This window comes from Sander vitreus, chromosome 7 (genome assembly GCF_031162955.1).
Source record: "Sander vitreus isolate 19-12246 chromosome 7, sanVit1, whole genome shotgun sequence".
Classification (NCBI taxonomy): Eukaryota; Metazoa; Chordata; class Actinopteri; order Perciformes; family Percidae; genus Sander; species Sander vitreus.
The window spans coordinates 27,789,334-27,808,214 of NC_135861.1; the positions used below are offsets into that span (position 1 = coordinate 27,789,334).

The following is an 18,881-nucleotide window of genomic DNA, read 5'->3' on the forward strand; positions in this document are numbered from 1 at the left end:
TCACAAGTCAACAAGGTTGGGGCCCACTGGTTTAATCTTTAACAATGAGTTGTATTTCTTTTATGTGAAATTGTAATGTGAAAAAGGGCCCAGGATCTACAGCTGTCAAATAAATGTAGTGTTACGATCTATTCTGTGTAAATTTGAAAATGGAGCGGCTTTTATTTGGATGGTTGTTATTATTTTCTTGATTCATTTAATAATTAGTTTCTCTAGAAAATTGTGGGGAAAATCCCCATCATAAATTCCTAAAGCCAAAGAGGCCTTCAAATTGCTTGTTTTGTTTTGGTCCAACAGTGCAAAGCCCAGAGAGATTCAGTTTTCTAACATATAAAGCAGCCAATCCTTACATTTGAGAAGCTGGAACTACATCATATTTGGCATTATGCTTGGAAAAATTACTTAAAAACGTATGAATCTATTATCGGAACAGTTGAGAATACATTTTCTGTTGATCGACTAATCGGCGTTCGTAACACTTCTGCACAAGCAATGAAGTGAAAACTTTGGCCATGCCTTTCAACTCCAGCTGTCCATATCTTCATGTGTTTCAAAAACATAATCAATACACGCTAATCTCTTCTTTTCGTCCGTTTCAGATCCTGTTTGATCAAGCTCAGCGGTCTGTAAAGCAACAGTTGCACAACTTTGTGAAAGAGTGAGTAAACCTAACAGAACTTTAAGATGTATCAACTATTCAACAAAGCTAGAAAAAGCCACAGTCCTGAACCTTTAAAGAGCCAATGTACCCTTGTTCCCCCCTGAAAACCTTTTTGGTGTTTTGAAATATTAAACACAGTACAACCTTTTTGCAGCCCGGATATCTTGTCACAGAGGTATCATGAACAATTCCGCTGAAGTAGGTTTCCTGTAACAGCACGTTGACTTTGTGGTGGCTCGAAAATATCCAAACATCTGTCATTCCCAGATCTCCTGCTCTGAACTTTGGGTTGTTTTGTGATCCAGTTCAAAGTTACTGATGTCTCACTACTTCTCTGTGTCTGTTAGCGATGTTCGCAAGTTCAAGGAGACCAAGAAGCACTTTGACAGGGTGCGCGAGGATTTGGAAATAGCACAGGTGAAGAACGCTCAGGCGCCGAGGAACAAGCCTCACGAGGTGGAAGAAGCCGCCGGCACATTAAGCATCACTCGCAAGTGCTTCCGACACCTCGCTCTGGACTACGTACTACAGGTTAGACAAATGACTCTGAATCCTTGTTTGAGAATGTACAGTATGTTCCTTTTATATATTCAACGATCTTGTATTTTCCTTCATACGTATATGAACGGAGACAGAAACATCTAGAGCAGTGGTCTTCAACGTTTTTCAAGCCAAGGACCCCGTTAACTGAAAGAGAGACGGATCAGGGACCCCCTACTACATATGTTGTATAAAATGAAGTTGCATATTAAACTCGGCCTACAATAACTTGTAGGGCGGCCTATAGTCTCGCTTTGCCAGACCATCCACACGCTGCGAAGCAGAGGAGGGTCTGGATAGTCCACACAGCATTCCGGGATGGGAGAAAAACGTGCTCTGGTTTATTGGCATTTCTTTAAACCAATCACAATTGTCATGGGCGGGGCTAAGCACTGCACGGAGCCGCTGTAAAATACACGTGCGAGAGAAAACTCCGATTGGACAGATAGTCTAGCTAGCTGTCTGGATTTACCCTGCAGAGACCTGAGGAGCAAGTCATCGCAATATCAACTGGCGCAATAAACATATCACGAAAGGCGATAGACACTTAGAGAAAATATCAGTAGAAAACTGAGCTTTAAAAATAAACTGTCATGTTTTTTATAGTGGTGCCTTTTATATTTAATTCAATGTTCAATTTGTTTAATAAAATAATCATTTCCTTTCATTTGTTTTAAATTCAACAAGCAATTAGTTGTATTTTAGCAGAATGCTGTGTGTGTGTGTGTGTGTGTGTGTGTGTGTGTGTGTGTGTGTGTGTGTGTGTGTGTGTGTGTGTGTGTGTGTGTGTCGTCCGAATATTACTGTATACTGGATGCTGTTGGGAATGACCGCGACGTGTCCCTCTTACCCTGCAGCGATGTCTGCGTGCGTCCTTCTTCCTGTTTGACACATTATCCTCTCTGTTCATATGCAGCGTTCAGTTTATTTTGCCCACAAGTTGTAACCTCCTACCCATGACTGCCTGCTGGGAACAAAGAGACTGATTCAGTGTGATCGCTGCGATGTGCCATGCCCTCTTTTCCATTCTTCACTCTGTCTGCTGGCAGCTTTCTCTCTCTCTCTCGCTGCTCTCAGACACATTACCCTTTTGAGTCTTAATTGAAAGTGTCTCAAAGCTGGAGGGAGATGCGCTCTATATATATATATATATATATATATATATATATATATATATAAGTGACCTCTTAAATGTAGCACAAAAGGTTATTTAGGTTTGCATCGGTTACGATGTGCAATGCAAAGAGAATGCCACAGGGACTGTGTTTGTTATGGCAGCGTGTTTTTCTCAACTACTGTTCACCCGTAATGGGACATATGGTGGGAGACACATTCAGATCCTTTACCTGAGTTAAAGTAATAGGGCTGGATTAAAGTAATTCATTCTCCAATAAAAATCTATCTTTTTTTAAGTGATCTGATATCGATTAATTAAATCCAGAAATCAATCTTTCAATATATGCCTTTTAACCATGGGGGATCAGTTCTTAATGTAAACATTAACTTGTTGCATTATGAAAAATATTTGAGGGTTGCTTATTGCGTGCACAATTTACAGCATAAGTTCCCTGAGAAGCAAAAGCAAAGCAAAATTGGTGTTGTAAGTGTAATTTCCCTAACCTAATCGATATAGAATTGAATCGGAGATGTACTCGAATCGGGACCGAATCAATTCGGGAAAACATTGGCGATACCCAGCCCTAAAAAGTACTATTACCAAACTGTAAAAGTCCTGCATTGAAAAAGTTAAGTAAGTCAAACATGTATATAAGTATAATCAGGAAAATATACTTAAAGTCTTAAAAGTAAAAGTACCCAATGCAGAAAAATGCTATTGTATCTATCTATCTATCTCATTGGATTATTATTACTCATGCATTAATGTAAAAGCAGGATTTCACTGTTGTAGTTGGTTGAGGCGGAGCTCATTTTAAGTATTAGCTAATGATTATTTTCGTTATGGATTAATCTGCTGATTATTTGGTTCGTAAATATTCTGAAACTAGTGAGAAGTGCTGCCCGAGAAATAACCCGGAGCCCAAAATGACACCTTTACACTGTTTGTTTTGTCCAACCAATAATTTAAAATCATTGAAAGACCTCACGTTGTATACGCATTTGGTATGTTTTGTGTGCCGAAATCTTAATTTGTGAAGTAACTAAAGTTATCAAATATTTGTAGTGGAGTAAAAAGAACGATATTTCCCTTTTGAGATGTAGTGGAGTAGAAGTAGAAAGTGGCAAAAGAAAAGCCTCAAGTAAAGTACCTCAAATGTGTACTGAAGTACAGTACTTGAGTACATGTACCTGAACTACTACCACTGGTGGTTTGATTTAGTCAGAGTTGACTCAAATTAAGGTAGATGGTGTTACAGTTAAGGACAATATTGCCCACTAGATCAGGGCATCTTCAATGGGTTTTTTTTTTTTAAGCCAAGGACCCCTTAACTGAGAGAGACAGAGCAGGGACCCCCTACTACATATATTGTATAAAATGTAGTTTCATATTAAACTAGGCCTACAGTAACATGTAGGGCGGCCTAAAGCCTTTATACATACCTTTTTAGTGCATAGAATACTAAATAATAATTGTTGCCATGGTTTTATAAATCATGTTTAATGTTAAACATACATGTATGTAGCAGAGTACGTCTTAGGATGAACTGTATCTGTGGATGGCTACCTTAGTGACTACCTTACCTATAGGCCAGTAGGCAGTGGGGATTTATATTTGCTAATAATATGTTGGAGTCATATTAAGACCTTTTAATTCTTAAAAAAAACTTTAAAAAATTAAGACTAATTTGGAGCCCCCCCCTCCTGCATTGACTCTGAGGACCCCCTAGGGGTCCTGGACCCCCTGTTGAAGATCCCTGGGCTAGATGGAGTTATCTCAAAAGCCTGTAGGTGTCAAATCTGCTGTATTTATTTATTTTTAACAATGTTAAAAATAACAAACTGCTCAAATGGCCTCCAGATTTTCCAACTTTACTTGAAGGTATCTACATAAGAGTGACATGACACTGTCATGAACATGTCATAAACATCATAAACAAGTGATAAACGTTTATGACATTGTGTCATTCGGTGTTTGTCGTGACAAGTTAGGGTTAGGGTTCATGTGTCATGACTGTGTCATGACACTCTTATGTAGATACCTTCAAGCAAAGTGTTACCCCCATAATCAATACTCCAGACAGTCGTATTTCTGATTTACATTTAGAAACACATGTCTCTCTGTTTTTCTGCAGATCAATGTCCTCCAGGCAAAGAAGAAATTTGAGATCCTAGATGCTGTAAGTCAACGCAGACCCAAACAAACACCTGCATCTTTATAACATATTCCACATACAAAGAGAGAGTCACCTGCAGGGTCGTAGCACCTCCTAACACTGCCTCTGTCCCACCCAGATGCTGTCCTTCATGCACGCCCAGTACTCACTGTTCCAGCAGGGCTACAACCTGCTGGATGAGATCGACCCTTACATGAAGAAACTGGCTGCTGAGGTGAGCAGAGAAGCCCTTCAGCACGGCTCACTCAGCTGAGCCGGGTCGCTCCCACAGGCGCTCTGTCTTCATAAGGAATCGGTTTGAACTTTATATGAGCTATGGCTGAACGATTTTTGGGGGGGGGGGAATGTAATTGCAATTTTTCAGCCAGATATTGCAATTACTGCAATATTTTTTTTAATTTTTTTTTTTCATTTCATTTAGCTACAGTTCAATATTCACTGTGTAACAGATAAAACATGTCATGGAGCATTATAACATGACGCACCATCAAAACTGCTCTATATTCTTTTGCAGGGATGAGAACATGGATATGAAATTCCAGTAATAAGTAGGCATGTGCCGGTATAAGATTCTGACGGTTTGATAACCTTCGGCAAAAATATCATGGTGTCACGGTATTGCGGTATTGCAATTACAGCTTTAAAATGTATTATTTTGAAATATCTATATCCATCAAACACAATGTATTTTATTTTTTAACACTGCACACTGGAAGGGAGAGGGATTTCTAAACTGCACTTTCCGTCCTTGACGACTCATGAAAAAACAGCTGTACCTTAGGAACGGTATAACGGAAAATGTTAGTAGTTTTGAAACCTTGACGTTTTCAAACCGCGGTATACCTTGAAACCGGTAACCGGCCCAATCCTAGCAATAAGTGTTTTTCTTTTAATAAGCATGGAATATTGAACAGTCAAACACAGAACATTTATCACAAAAGATAAAGTTATAATGATTAAAAAAAAAACAATTCCAATAAAAAAAATATCAGTGTGCCTTCTTGTAAACTGAAATGTCTGATATGCTTCAGTTCAAAAGCAGCATCGACATATTGCACCTTCTACCATCATGTTAAATAAAGTCATAAAAATAAATGAAAAACCCACTGAAAACAGGACATTTCCGTAAACAATCTGTGATATGGAACATTATTCCAGCATGTATCTTATTAAAAAAAAAAAAAAAAAAAACCCAGTAAATATAAAAATAAAAAGAGGAATAAAAAATGTTTAACCAAATGTTAAAGCAAACATTTAACTAAATATCACGTTCGATTAATCGCGGTCTTCGCGGTTAGCTAATCGCATTCTTTCAAATCTCGATTTTGATTCGAAGACGATCGCTCAGCCCTAATTTGAGCTTGATCGACAAGAGTAGGTTAAAGCAGTCGATTGAAATTGATCTTTTAGCATCAGAACACTACTCACGTTGAAGAAAAAGTTAAAACGCCTTCATTGATGCCGCTAATGCTTAGCGGAGAGTCAAAAATATGCAGGCCTTCTTCAGCGTGACTAAACAGAAGACTAACCAGAAATTTCTCTTTGTTTGAGTGACCTGCTATCGATTAATAAAATCCCAATATATCTATCCTTTTAATATAAGCCTTTTCACCAGGGATGGGGTGAATTGACCCCCTTTATATTTTTGTAACGATTAACTTGATGCATTACACAAATATTTGAAGGTTGCTTCTTGCTTGTACTAACATTTGTACAGCCAAAGTTATCTGAGAATCAGTTTTATATCCAAGCAAAATTGGTATTGTTATTAAAACTTCCCTAACCTAACTGATATTGAATCGAATCGGGACCTCGTGAATTGGAATCGATTCATGATTCATGAAATCATTGGCAACACCCAGCCCTAGACAAGAGGTAGTTGCGTAATGCATCATTTGGATTCCCGCTTGTTGATTCATTCGTTGGATGTATTATTTGATTTTGAGTGTGTTATACCTGATTAAAAGCCTTCTCTCCACATGCAATAAAATGGCTCCATTACAATGTAAACCAGTATATCATGGGTGCACGTGTTACTGTAGACTAATGTGTTTATCACAGCAGGTCGTCTGCTGCAGAGGAATCAATGCTTCATTACCAAACACTGACCTAACGTGCCACGGCAGGCTTAGCGCGTAGCGTAGCTTGGTGTTTGAAGTGGAACATGTTGCGGTCAGCTTCTCTGAATCCTCCTCCAGCTCTCCGACAGTGTCTTTACTGATATATACAGTATGTTAGAAGGAATTTCGCTGCAAAGAGGAGAGTTTTTACGGGATGCACCTTTTGACTGAATTGTCTTTTCGGAAACGGTGAACTTGTTTTTAATTTGTGTCTGTGTCAACGGACTTTCAGCTGGATCAGCTGGTGATTGATTCAGCCATGGAGAAGAGGGAAATGGAGCATAAACACGCAACCATCCAGCAGAGGGTGAGTTCCTATTTGTTGTAATACCCAATACAAACTGTAATGAATTCTACCAAAAAAACTGGCAGGGTTAGCTGCAGGTCTTGAAAGGCCGTAGTTTAGTTTCCTCAGAAAAAGGCCTCAGAAGGTCCTAAATTTGATTCAGTTTAATTTACTGTTATAGGCCGTTACGTTAGTTATAAAATGTTTTTGTATATGATTCTGTGCTGTACACCTACACCTATAAACTAAAAGGCAGATTGTTGCGACAGTGGATTGTGCTGCAGCAGTCTGTTCAATCCTTTTCAGCGACGTCAGATCTGCAGCAGACACTGTCACTACTGCGACAACACTAACTAGGTTTGCTTTCAACAATGAAATTGTGTTAAAAAAAAAAAGGTCTTCAAAAGGATTGAATTTAAATTGGAGAATCCAGCAGAAAAACTGATATGGCTTCAGTATTTTCTTTCTCATAGGAAAACATGACCGAAAAAGTAGAGGAGGCTCTTCAGATGCAAAAAAGAATTGTTTTACATATGCAAAAAGTAAAAGAAATGTGGAAAAAAAGTTTGTCAGTGTGCAGGCTTTCTTTTTTCTTTGTTTTTTTACCTGACACTTCTTTGATAACCTTGGATTCAAGAGTGCAAACCCTTTCATGTTTTGTCTTTGGTATTTCCCTGCAAGAAAGGATTCAGATAGTTGGGATGGTTTAAAGGTGCCGTAGGTAGGATTGTGAAGATCCAGGACTTAGCCAAAACATTTGAAGATCGACAACTTCTCAGTCCCTCCCCCCTTTCTGCTAAAGCCCAAAACGGTCTCCTAAGCCCCTCCCCCCACAAGGGAGAATGAATGTGTGTGCATGAGCAGTGATTGACACTGTAGAATCTTCCTTTTGCCTGTCGGGGTTCAGCCGGCTGATACAGAGCTGTTGTGAGAATCTAAGGGTGAGAACGTGCTCACACATCTCACCTCTAAGATCCAGTCTGCCCAGTCTTGGCCCAGTGCATCTGTTGTGACTGGGGAGGGATTAGACCTGGGCTGCTGCGAAGTGTTTGATTAATCCTTCTAACAAAGTCCAGGCATTGATTTAAGCATTAAATCAGGTGGAATTAAGTGTTTTTAAGAGAAATTAATCCCACTGTTGTCTGCTGTAGATGGTCAGCACATTAGCTCCAGTTTGTGCTGAGCCTCACTGTGCTCTTAGTCCAGTAAAGTGCTGACCGTATGGTTTGTAGAGCATTTTTAGCCACACTAGTGGCATGGCCCTATGGATGGAGTTTGTCAGTCACCACTTTGGTCCAGACTGAAATCTCTCGATAACTATCAGGGTTCAACGTTAAGTTTTTTTTTAACTGTGCCCAGTCAAGCAAGTAAAAAATAATTCTACTTGCCCGAAGTAAATTCTTTCTGGCCCCTATACACAATTTTTTTTTTGTTTTTGTTTTTTATCAGTGGTTATCAAATAATGACAAACACTCAAATTTTTTTTATATTTGACCTGATCTGCCTCTGCGTCCAATTTATGTAAAAGAACGGGCGAGGGAGGGTTGACGGCAGCTCGTAGGCGCCATGCAAGTGAGAGGCTGCTTGCTTTTATCATGGCCCTCCAGCATTTGTTTTCTGAATGAAGATGTCCCTTTGAAAAATGACCCACTTTTATCTGCCTTGGACTCGAACTTGGGGCAAACTTCGCAAAACATTGTAGAGCAATAGAGAACGAGAAAATGATTGAAACTTTGTTGGTTGTTATATCCATCGGGCGCAACCCTTATTGTTGAATCCTGACTATTAATTGGATTGATATAACATTTTGTACAGACATTCATGTTCCCCAGAGGATGAATCCTTGTCCTTTTTTTGTCCAGCACCACCATGCCTTTAAATTTGTTCATTGTAGTGAAATATCTCAAATAATGGATGGATTCAAATAGGCTCTATGTCTGCCATGTTGTCATTAAATAATTCAGAAAGCCCTGTTTCCAGCGGGGCCGGCGTGTGGCTCCTCTGTAGCCCAGGATCAGTGACCATCTGTCAGACAGCTCCGCTCAGCGCTCTCCCTCCAGGCACTGCGCTCTGTGTTGTGGGTAGAGCCACGGGGATGGGCTGGGTCACATGTGGGGCCAGTTATTGATCCGTATATTTATTTATTTTATTTTTTTTTTTTTTTGCCAGAGCTGTTAGACACTAAGCTTAATGCACCATCCGTCACCAAGGGACACGCACTAGTCTGTTGTAGTAAATAAACAAGGTCAGGTCAGGGAGTTGAAACCACATTCAAGTCTGCACATTTCAAATATTGTGGTAGTCGGTGTGGGCTGTTCATTGCTGAAAGAGGAGTAAGGAGGATATTCAGAGGTGCATTGACAAGATTATCATATAATCATCACCTAAACTAGTCTGGTGTTTCTAACGCTGTATTTTCTTTCCTTCTGCTCCTGTGTTCCTAACGCCACCATCTCCTCTCAGACCCTCATGCAGGTGAGTACTCCTACTTTTGTTTTCCCACCTGAATTTTCCTCTTTACTTGAAACACATCTTTGGTTTAGTGTGTGTGTGTGTGTGTGTGTGTGTGTGTGTGTGTGTGTGTGTGTGTGTGTGTGTGTGTGTGTGTGTGTGTGTGTGTGTGTGTGTGTGTGTGTGTGTGTGTGTGTGTGTGTGTGTTAGGGCTGCACAATATATAATTGTTTTTATCGCCATCGCAATATCAACTGGCGCAATAACATCGCGAAAGGCGATAGATAATTTTTTGTGTAAGTTGAAAGAAAATATCAGTAGAAAACTGAGCTTTTTTTTTTATAGTGGTGCCTTTTATATTCAATTCAATGTTCAATTTGTTTAATAGAATGATGTTGGAAATGATTTCCTTTCATTTGTTTTAAATTCAACAAGTAATTAGTTGTATTTTAGCTGAATGCTGAAAGCTGCAGGACTGAGTACGCTTCAAGATCTGTTTATTTATCGCAAGGAACATAGTTATCGCGATATTCAACAACGTAATCGCATATTGCATATTTTCCTCCTATCGTGCAGCCCTAGTGAGTGTGAGTGTGTGGAGGGGGGGGTACAGCACATTAACGAACCCTGTTGAAGTTTTCTTGGCGCTGTATAGTAGTCGGACTCCGAAAGCCTCGAGGGCAGGCTGAAGTGCATCCTGAATCATTTCTATCAAACAATTAGAAACCCAGGACTTAGTTTGAATGGCCTGTATAGAAACGCTCTGTTACATCACCTATTGCCAGTGCTGGGAAGTTCCAGTACATTTACTCAAGGGCTGTACTCCTATAATGTTCAGGTGCTTGTACTTTACTTGATACTCCACTACTATTTTGGAAGCAGATATTGTACTTTGTTTTACTCCACTGCATTTATTTGACAGTTGCTAGTTACAAGACTTGGATTCAGATTATTTATACAAAATACAATTCAACTAATGAATTATTAGTATAGGATTGAGCCACTGTTCGGAATAACATATGTTCAAAATAACTCCGCTCTCTCCTACCTCTACTAACTGCTACATATGAATGCATCAATCCAAAGATTTAATATACATTTTTCTGAGCCATTCTGTGTACTGAGTATAATATTTTGTACTTTAACGCCAGTACTTTTGTACTTCTATTTAGTAAGATTTTGAATGCAGGACTTTGACTTGTGTTGTCGAGACACTAACCGTCGAGTTGGAGTCCAAGTCCGAGTCACCAGAGAAGAGTACAGAGTATTTTTTCACTGTGGCACTGCTACTTTTACTTCAGTACAAGATGTGAGTACTTCTTCCACCTCTGCCTATTGCGAAGGGGCACTTGCAGTGTCCTGACCTAGATGAAATAGACTCCTCTCATTCTGACTCTGAAACATTTGAAACGCAAAACAATGTAGACGGTATTTTGTAATCTTTCTTCTCCGCTGCTTTTGAAAAGCATGCCCTACTTTGTTATCCTTCTCTCCTTTCTTTTAAAGAGAGATATTCCCCCCATGTTTCTTTTCTTCCTCATCGCGTCGAGCATGTGAAATAAGCCTTGTGTAAACTTACACCGGGGGGGAAGGAGGGGCAGTCTTTACTCAGTGCAAGCAAAAGAAACCAGGAGAGCAGAAAGGGAGTTAAAGTGCTTCAACTGTCACTATTACTGGCTGCGAGCACCGTGCAGTGAAAAGCATCGAAATGCCAGAGCCATTTATTTTTAACGGCAGATTTAATGGAGGAGTCCTGTTCAAGGCAGTCTCAAGGCTCCTCCTGCTATTCTACATTTCTACGTTTACATCAGCAGTACTACATACTCCCCGTATTTTTCATTATCAATTAATCTGCATATTATTTTCTTGATTCATTTATGAATTCATTTAGGTTGTCTGTAAAATAGTCATTGTAATTTACAACAACGCAAAGAGATGTATTCAAGCTTCTGGTGTTATTCAGCCAACAGTCCAAAACCCAAAGATATTCAGAGCACTGTCATATAAGACAATGAAAACTATGAAATTCTCCCATTTGAAAAAGCCGTAACCAGCTAGTGTTTGGCAGAGCCTGGTCCTACCAGACTCTCGTACATTTCATTTGTACAGAAGGAAAATGAAAAAAGTACGTAGGAGGGCGGAGCCAGGCTATGTTTGGCATTTTTGCCTGAAAAATAGCTACAGCGGTATCAATTATCCAAATAGCTGCCGATTCATTTTTTTTCTTGATCATTGCAGCTCAAATAAAATGATATCATAGTAGTCAGAAAAACTTCCCACGGAATTCCTTGCTGTGGAAAAGCAAAAGCTGCCCCAGAAGTTGTTTGCTCTCTTTCTGTTTTGATATTCTCCTCCTTCAGAAGAGAAAGACATGAGGTGCAGCGGTTGCTACACTATGTAGACGATTAACACATTTATTTTTACTTTCGTTAGATGAGGTCATCAGGAGAAGAAACGTCACGTCTTGAGTGCTTAATGAGTTCTTTACATCCCTTTTGCACTCTAACCCAGCTCATTAGACCATATTTCCAGCTGAACATAGAGAGATCTGTGTGCACATTTGCTCCCGAGGAATGTTGTTGTGAATCTCATTTTACAATTAGTTTGAGCTGGGGTTTTTTTGTGGTTATTTCCTTCATGTTGGTACTATAAATCAATTGCATACCCCTGTGGACCATTTATTGTCTCACATGATCAATGTCTGGTATTTGAAAAGACTTTTTGGGGCTTTTGTACCTTTTGTAATAAAGTCGACCGGATTAGTTGAAGACGGCTATGCAGATGTCAGGCAGGTATGTTTGGCAAGAAGCTGTAAAGCCGATCTGTAACAGATGAAAGCTTGTAGTGATAAGGAGACACAGAAGAATCCTGGAGACGGGGAAGACTATTTTTTAAATATATATATATTATATATCGTCCGATATATTTGAATATCAGATTTTTAAATCACCAAATGTTTGTATCGATATCGGCGTTAAAAATCCTTTATCGGTCGGGCTCTACTCCATAGCGTTGTGGAGTAAGGTCTGGCTACACCACACATACATTCTGCGATGTTTGCATTTCTTTAAACCAATCACAATCCTCTTGGGTGGCGCAAAGCTCCGGACACAGCGACGGTGGCTCTGCTAAATAGTCTCGGAAAGGAACTTGTTTTAGTGGAACATTTGCACCCCGCAAAAGAAAACACCACGTACAATATTAAATGAAGTTAACTGTCCAATTGGTACTAAAACATCCCAGTTAGATAGTAAATGCTGTAAACATGTTCTTTGTAAATCTTTACAATCATTCCCTGAAAGAACCAAGCAGGAAAATTGTCGTTGATTCAGACTATGCAGAAGATAAACAAACACATCACGGCAGACTGAGTAATCAGTGCTACCGACTGGGCTCACCATTTGGCGTTGGCGCTCTGCAGCAATAGCCTGTTGGTGGACCCACGTCCAGCAGCAGCAGCAGGTGGATAAAGCATCAGGACATTCCATCTGCATCATCCAGTGTTTCTTCTGCAGCAATTTGCCCACTTGCTTGCAAACATTTGGAAGTCTCGGTTTCCCATCTCGTTCAATAATTCACTCATGTTCGGTTGCTGCGTGTGACGTTGCATCATTAAAAATAGATGCTCTTTGTTGTAGGCTTGAGAGATTGCAGAGTACCGCCCAGTGCGCATCTTGTTTCAGCGATGCCTCCCGTGTTTGTGGTGGTGTATTCAAAAAAGAGATGCATCTGACTGGCAGCTGAAGGTAAGCTGCATCGACTTCCTACAGATCGGATAAGTTGCGTCGCAGGGATTGCAGTTGTGAGTAGAGTGGAGTCGCTAAATCAGGCGATACTAATAAAAGTCACTTTTTTTGAGATGTGACAAAACAAGTACAGTGGTATGATGTGTTAGTCGTCTGATGTGTCACTTATTTGATAAAAAATGAAAAGGTTACTAAAGCGTGCACTTTTATTATTATTATTATTATTATTAATAAATCAAACCCTGAGTAGTGTTTGTTTGGTGATCTGGGCAGCCTGCCAGATATATTTCCTCTGGGTCAACAGAGGGACTGAAACTCCCACCTTCTTCAGAGAGGGAGGTGTGTTTAAGGAGCTGTAAAAACTGAAGCAGACACCAAAGTGCCAAAGCAGCCTGCTTATCTTTGGGTCGAGAGCAGCTACTAGTACTGCGTAGTGTAGTCCACTGTTCTTCCACAGTGGCCTGCCACGCATACATTGGCAGCTGTATGGTAATGAGTCCTAATCCTGAGGCTCACAGGGTGGCAGGCAGGTGGCTGTAGCGGAGGGCACACATGTCAGTGTTGGAATGACGCACTTGCTGCAGCGTGCGTTAACCTCCGCTGTGAGAGAGTGAAGGCAGACATGCGTCTGCTCTGAGGGATCTGGTTTTCAGGAGTCTCTTTTAAATTTTTGGGGCTTTTCAATGTTGTTGGAACACACAAGACGTTTGAAAATGAAGATCCTCTGCCGTTGGGACCACAGTTTGGTGGGTTGATTTACATTCCAATTTTATCTTTGTTATTTTAGTGTAGGATAATATTCAACTTTATTTCAGGAGTGATTATCCTTGTTTCGTTATCGTTGTCATGACGTTAGAGACACGTCTAGGTAGTGTAAAGCAAGAGTAGTTGTACTGCTGAAACTCACTGTTAAAGGCTTTCTATCACAACCTACGTGCTCTCTTTATTTTTCTCTCTCTCTGACTCCCTACCATTACTTTCACTCTGCACAGTCTCATTAAAATAGGAAAATGTGTGGCGTTTCCAGGTGTAATGATCAATGCAAAATGTTTGCATGTTTAAATAAGTGTTATCTAATGCACACTGGCAGGAATGAGCATAGGAAAATGCAATCGTGTGGACAAAAAGGTTGAATTCTTGCATATGTTGCGTAGTATTAGACTAGAACAGCGAGTCGTTCTATTATGCAAACATGCAATAAGTAGTTAATGGTGTGCTGGGAGCTGCTGCGTGTGCACACACCCTGTTATGAAACAGGAGAGTGATTAAAGATCTTTATTTGGGTCACTTCTGCAGACATTTTCATATATTCTCGGGTACTTTTTTTTTTCTTTTAATACCGATACATCTCTGCTTTTTATGCGTCCAGCCTCAGTTGAGTCCGGGAAGACAGGAGTGGGGTCTATTCTCAGGGCTGCATGCATGTGATGTTGAAATTCAATTTTGGATAAGTTAATGTTCTGTCCCTACTACATATTATATTACCTCTAAAATGTAGCTAATTAGTAGTCTCAGGACATACTGTGTCATACTTTCCTTCCTTCGCATGAAACGCGCATGATGTTTTTGCACTTCCTAAAAACCTTTAATCAGAAAAATCTGAATCAGAAAAGGGTTCATTGCCAAGTAAGTAGCACTTACAAGGGATTTGCGTTGGCGGTGCATACATAAACAAACATATTGAACATGTATATGAAATAAACAATAAATACAGAAACAAGTATGTACAAAATAGCTGTTTGTTGTTAAGCGGCTGAATGGTTTAGTGCAGAATGTGCAAAAATATATAGTAATATATGTGCAATGGGCAGGTGTATAGTCCAGGATGTAGGTTAATGCAAAGAATTAGGAATGACGCTACACTAACCCCTAAATACATGTTTACCACTTTCTGTTGTTTAGCATTAAAGGGCTACGTGTCATGCTTTAAGTCATGAAAAGGTTGTAGGCTAATTTCAATTGAGTCACACTCTGTTTATGTAATAATTTGCGTCACACTCGCATCTGTTGAGTTACAAAATGCCCCAGTGTGCCACGCAGAAAAATGGCACGCAACCTCCTATGAATACATGGACTTACACATGATAGTTTCTGCATGATTGCAGGGTGTACAGTATGATGATTTGGTTGGTTAATGGACTGTATTTACAGTACAGTGCACATTGAATGCTACTGGTATTCCAGGAACAGCACGCATGCGACCTCTTCTCTACAACAAAAAGGTTGTTTTTTTTCCTCCTGTTTGTTGTCAACCTTTTTGTATGAAAGCCAGGGTTCATTTGGGGTCTTAAGTCTCTCTTTGTCTTCTCCTTCAGGACTTTTCGTATGACGACTCTAAGGTGGAGTTCAACGTGGATGCTCCTAATGGTGTGGTGATGGAGGGCTACTTGTTCAAGAGGGCCAGCAATGCCTTTAAGACCTGGAACAGGTAGCTAAGATGGCAAAACATCTTTATATACTGTAATATATCACATTAGTATACACTGTGAACTGATGGGGGAAAAACACTTATCACAGAAGTTGTATTAATTTACAACTTTAAATTGAGGGATTTACTCATATACATACAAGTGATATACTGCAATGTAATATAATAGACTGGATGGTTACTGTGCATGCTATTTCCTCAGTTTGTCATTTGTTTTGGCAGATTTGTGTCCCTCTGTGGCAGATTCGGGAGGTTAGTCAGGCTGGGATGTTAAGCAGTGTAATAAATGAATCTCACATAGTCACAATGTTGAATTGCAAAGAGCAAAACCCATTTCACTCGACGCTTGTGATTTAGCTTTGCGCGCTGCCGCTGAAGGATAGCCATCTAAAATAAGTTATTTATCACCCCCCCTTTTTCTCTCTCTCTCTCTCTCTCTCTCTCTAGACGGTGGTTCTCCATACAGAACAGTCAGCTGGTCTATCAGAAGAAGCTCAAGGCAAGTCCATATAGCTAGGAGCTATCATCTTTCCCAGGGGTTAAGTGGGCTCTAAGAGGTTGAGTGCAACTTTAATGGAGAGGGGCCATTGAATGTCTTTTAAGGTTATAGTAATCTTTATTAATTATTAGTTATAATTAATCGACTGCGTGTTTGTGAGTCAAGAGATCTCTGCTGATATCTGAATACTTAATCTGGAGCCGCCGTAGGTCTTTTTTTCTCTGAAGTGTGTGTGTGTGTGTGTGTGTGTGTGTGTCTGTGTGCGTGGTACTCTGAGGCTTCCAACTTCCAGAAAAGACATATCTTATCGAGGAGGAACAGCTGTTTTATGTTTGTGTTGTGTTTAGGGGTCTTTCTGATAAGCAGAGGAATGATACAGTAGGTTGTTTGTGTGTTAGCAGGATTCTCTGACGGTGGTGGTGGAGGACCTCCGGCTGTGCTCTGTTAAACCGTGTGAGGACATCGAGAGGAGGTTCTGCTTCGAGGTCGTCTCCCCCTCCAAGTAAGACTTAGCTGTCGGATGGATCAACATGCAATTTGGTTAATAGTGTCATGTTCCCCAGAGGGTGCGTTGTAATGTCTTCACTTTTCATCTGGGGCCATCATCGGATCAAAGTTTTAACTTGTCTGGTTTTTGACCAAATACCTGCAAACCCATCACACAGAGCTGTACTTTGTGTTTAGCGCTAGTTATCATAGCTCTAAGATGGTGAACACGGCAAACATTATACCTGCTAAACATCAGCATGTTGGCATTCTAACATTAGTATTTAGCTCAAATCTACGATGTGCCTGAGAATACCCTCACAGGGGTTCATCCCTACATTTCCAGGGTCCTAAGTTCTTGATACAAACATTACATTAACATTGTCAGAGATTGGTGCGTTCAAATGGACCTTTTTCACAGCAGACATTTGAAATTGATAACCTTAACGATGGCTCGATTCCATCAAGTGTCCCAGTAAGCTAGTTCAGTGAGTCAGCATGCACAACACCAGGGCCTCTCCTAAGTGGAATGCAGCCATCATTAATGGTTTTGAATACACCTGTGCTTTTCCTACTATGACATGTCAACATGTCTGCCGTGAAAAAGGTCTATTGCAAAAAAACATGGACGATAATAATCTGTTCAGCCACTGTGGAGTATAACATCAGTAGGCTTTCAGCTGTAGGTGGGTAATTTCAACATCTTGACCCAGGGAAAATAAAATACATTGAACCTTCGACCAAGGGCAAAAGCATTGCTGAGAACATAAAACCCTTGAAAGGCCCGTTAATGTGTCGTAATAGGAGGATATTGAGCTGGGGAGCAAAGGACCCTGGGAACATAGATACGCTCCCCCTCACATTGCTGCTTGCATGCTTGTGGACTATTTATTTTTATTTTATCTTTTTAATTGTACTTTAGTAAATCCTCGCAGCACTTCTTTAACTTATATGTGAAACTACGGTTGTAAGTCCATGACTAACGGTTGTAGTCATTTTATTGTCACTCTTAAAGAATTGGCAATACATCTGAATCAGTGTGAAACCTGTGAATATATATACAGAAGAAAACTTTCCTTTTTACATACAGTGTTTGTTTGGCATTTCGCACTAGATTATGCAGATCTGTACAGGAGGAGCATGATTCATGATGGTTATGCCACTTTGATTGTCTGTTTTACAGGAGCTGTATGCTTCAGGCTGAGTCTGAGAAGCTAAGGCAGGCGTGGATTCAGGCAGTTCAAGCTAGCATTGCCTCGGCCTACAGAGAGAGCCCAGACACCTACTACATAGAGGTATGCCCCAGGTCATGGTTCTTGTCTTTTCATAGTCATAGTTAATATTTAATAATAAGCTATTGCATTGTTCAATCGCTGCACTGTTCACTTTTTGCACTACCACCAATGCACACACTCTACTGTAGACCATAGCACTATGAACAGCATCTATCTATAAAGCACATACAGACATGTTAAAAAGCTTGTTTATAACAGTTGTATTGCATTGGTGCAGTGTTGGAAAGTAAAGTACACCAATCAAGTGCTGTACTTAAAGGGGCTGTACTCGATATATTAAAAAATAAAAATAAAATAAAAAAAAAAAGGTCTGGGATTGCCTCCACACAGCTCTCACAGACCGTTCCCCAAATTGTCAAATACCGAAATACCGACGCTTTGTTATGGCCCTCGGCGTCTGATACCGACGCTCAAGGCACTCACATGCACTCACGGCCAGACTGGCTATCAAAACACAGAGTGGAAGAAGTTAATGTGACTTCATTTTCTGCTCAGGACGCCATTACTCCACTATATCTTTACATAGCAAATATTTGTTTGAATGTCGAGTACAGCCCTCTTTATGTATAATTATGAGCTACTTGTACTTTATGTAAATATATTTTGACAATTATGTGCATATAATTACTTGGTGCAATAGTTACATGTGTAATATCTGACATTGTAGCCTGACATGTTTCAGCCACTTGTTCACTGCTGCTGCTGCTGCTGCTGCTTATGTTCACACTGTATTTTATTTATGTTCAATAGCATTTGTATAATCCATTGTATGAAAAAAAAACATCTTTTTAAACCTTTTAACTTATCTTACTTTATATTTACTTTACTTTTTATTTCTTGCACTTTAGCTGTTACTTTAAACACTTTTTTTCTTACTCTTATTTTGTCTTAAATTTGACTGTGAGCAACTGCAATTTAACAATTTCCCTGAGTGGATAGGTAACGTACTCTAGCTAGCCTGGCTCGGTCCAACGGTGAAAAGAAAATCTGGCAGCACGTCTAAAGCTCACTAATTGTCTTGTTATATCTCATTTGTTTTAATAGATTATTTTGAATAGGGTGGTATTGCTTTTGGA

At 39.9% G+C, this 18,881-nt stretch overlaps 1 protein-coding gene across 4 annotated transcripts in view; it reads left to right on the top strand.

Moving 5' to 3' along the window:
• The window catches only part of LOC144521280 (arf-GAP with coiled-coil, ANK repeat and PH domain-containing protein 3-like), a 92,112-nt gene that overhangs the window by 53,918 nt on the left and 19,313 nt on the right, over nt 1–18,881 (top strand). For all 4 annotated transcript variants that reach the window (XM_078255775.1, XM_078255777.1, XM_078255776.1 and 1 more), the window contains exons 5-14: nt 600–658; nt 1,009–1,192; nt 4,453–4,497; nt 4,613–4,708; nt 6,847–6,921; nt 9,364–9,375; nt 15,413–15,525; nt 15,973–16,024; nt 16,426–16,526; nt 17,694–17,805. In XM_078255775.1, coding sequence (XP_078111901.1) covers nt 600–658; nt 1,009–1,192; nt 4,453–4,497; nt 4,613–4,708; nt 6,847–6,921; nt 9,364–9,375; nt 15,413–15,525; nt 15,973–16,024; nt 16,426–16,526; nt 17,694–17,805 — 849 coding nt within the window. The remainder of the gene's footprint in view (nt 1–599; nt 659–1,008; nt 1,193–4,452; nt 4,498–4,612; nt 4,709–6,846; nt 6,922–9,363; nt 9,376–15,412; nt 15,526–15,972; nt 16,025–16,425; nt 16,527–17,693; nt 17,806–18,881) is intronic.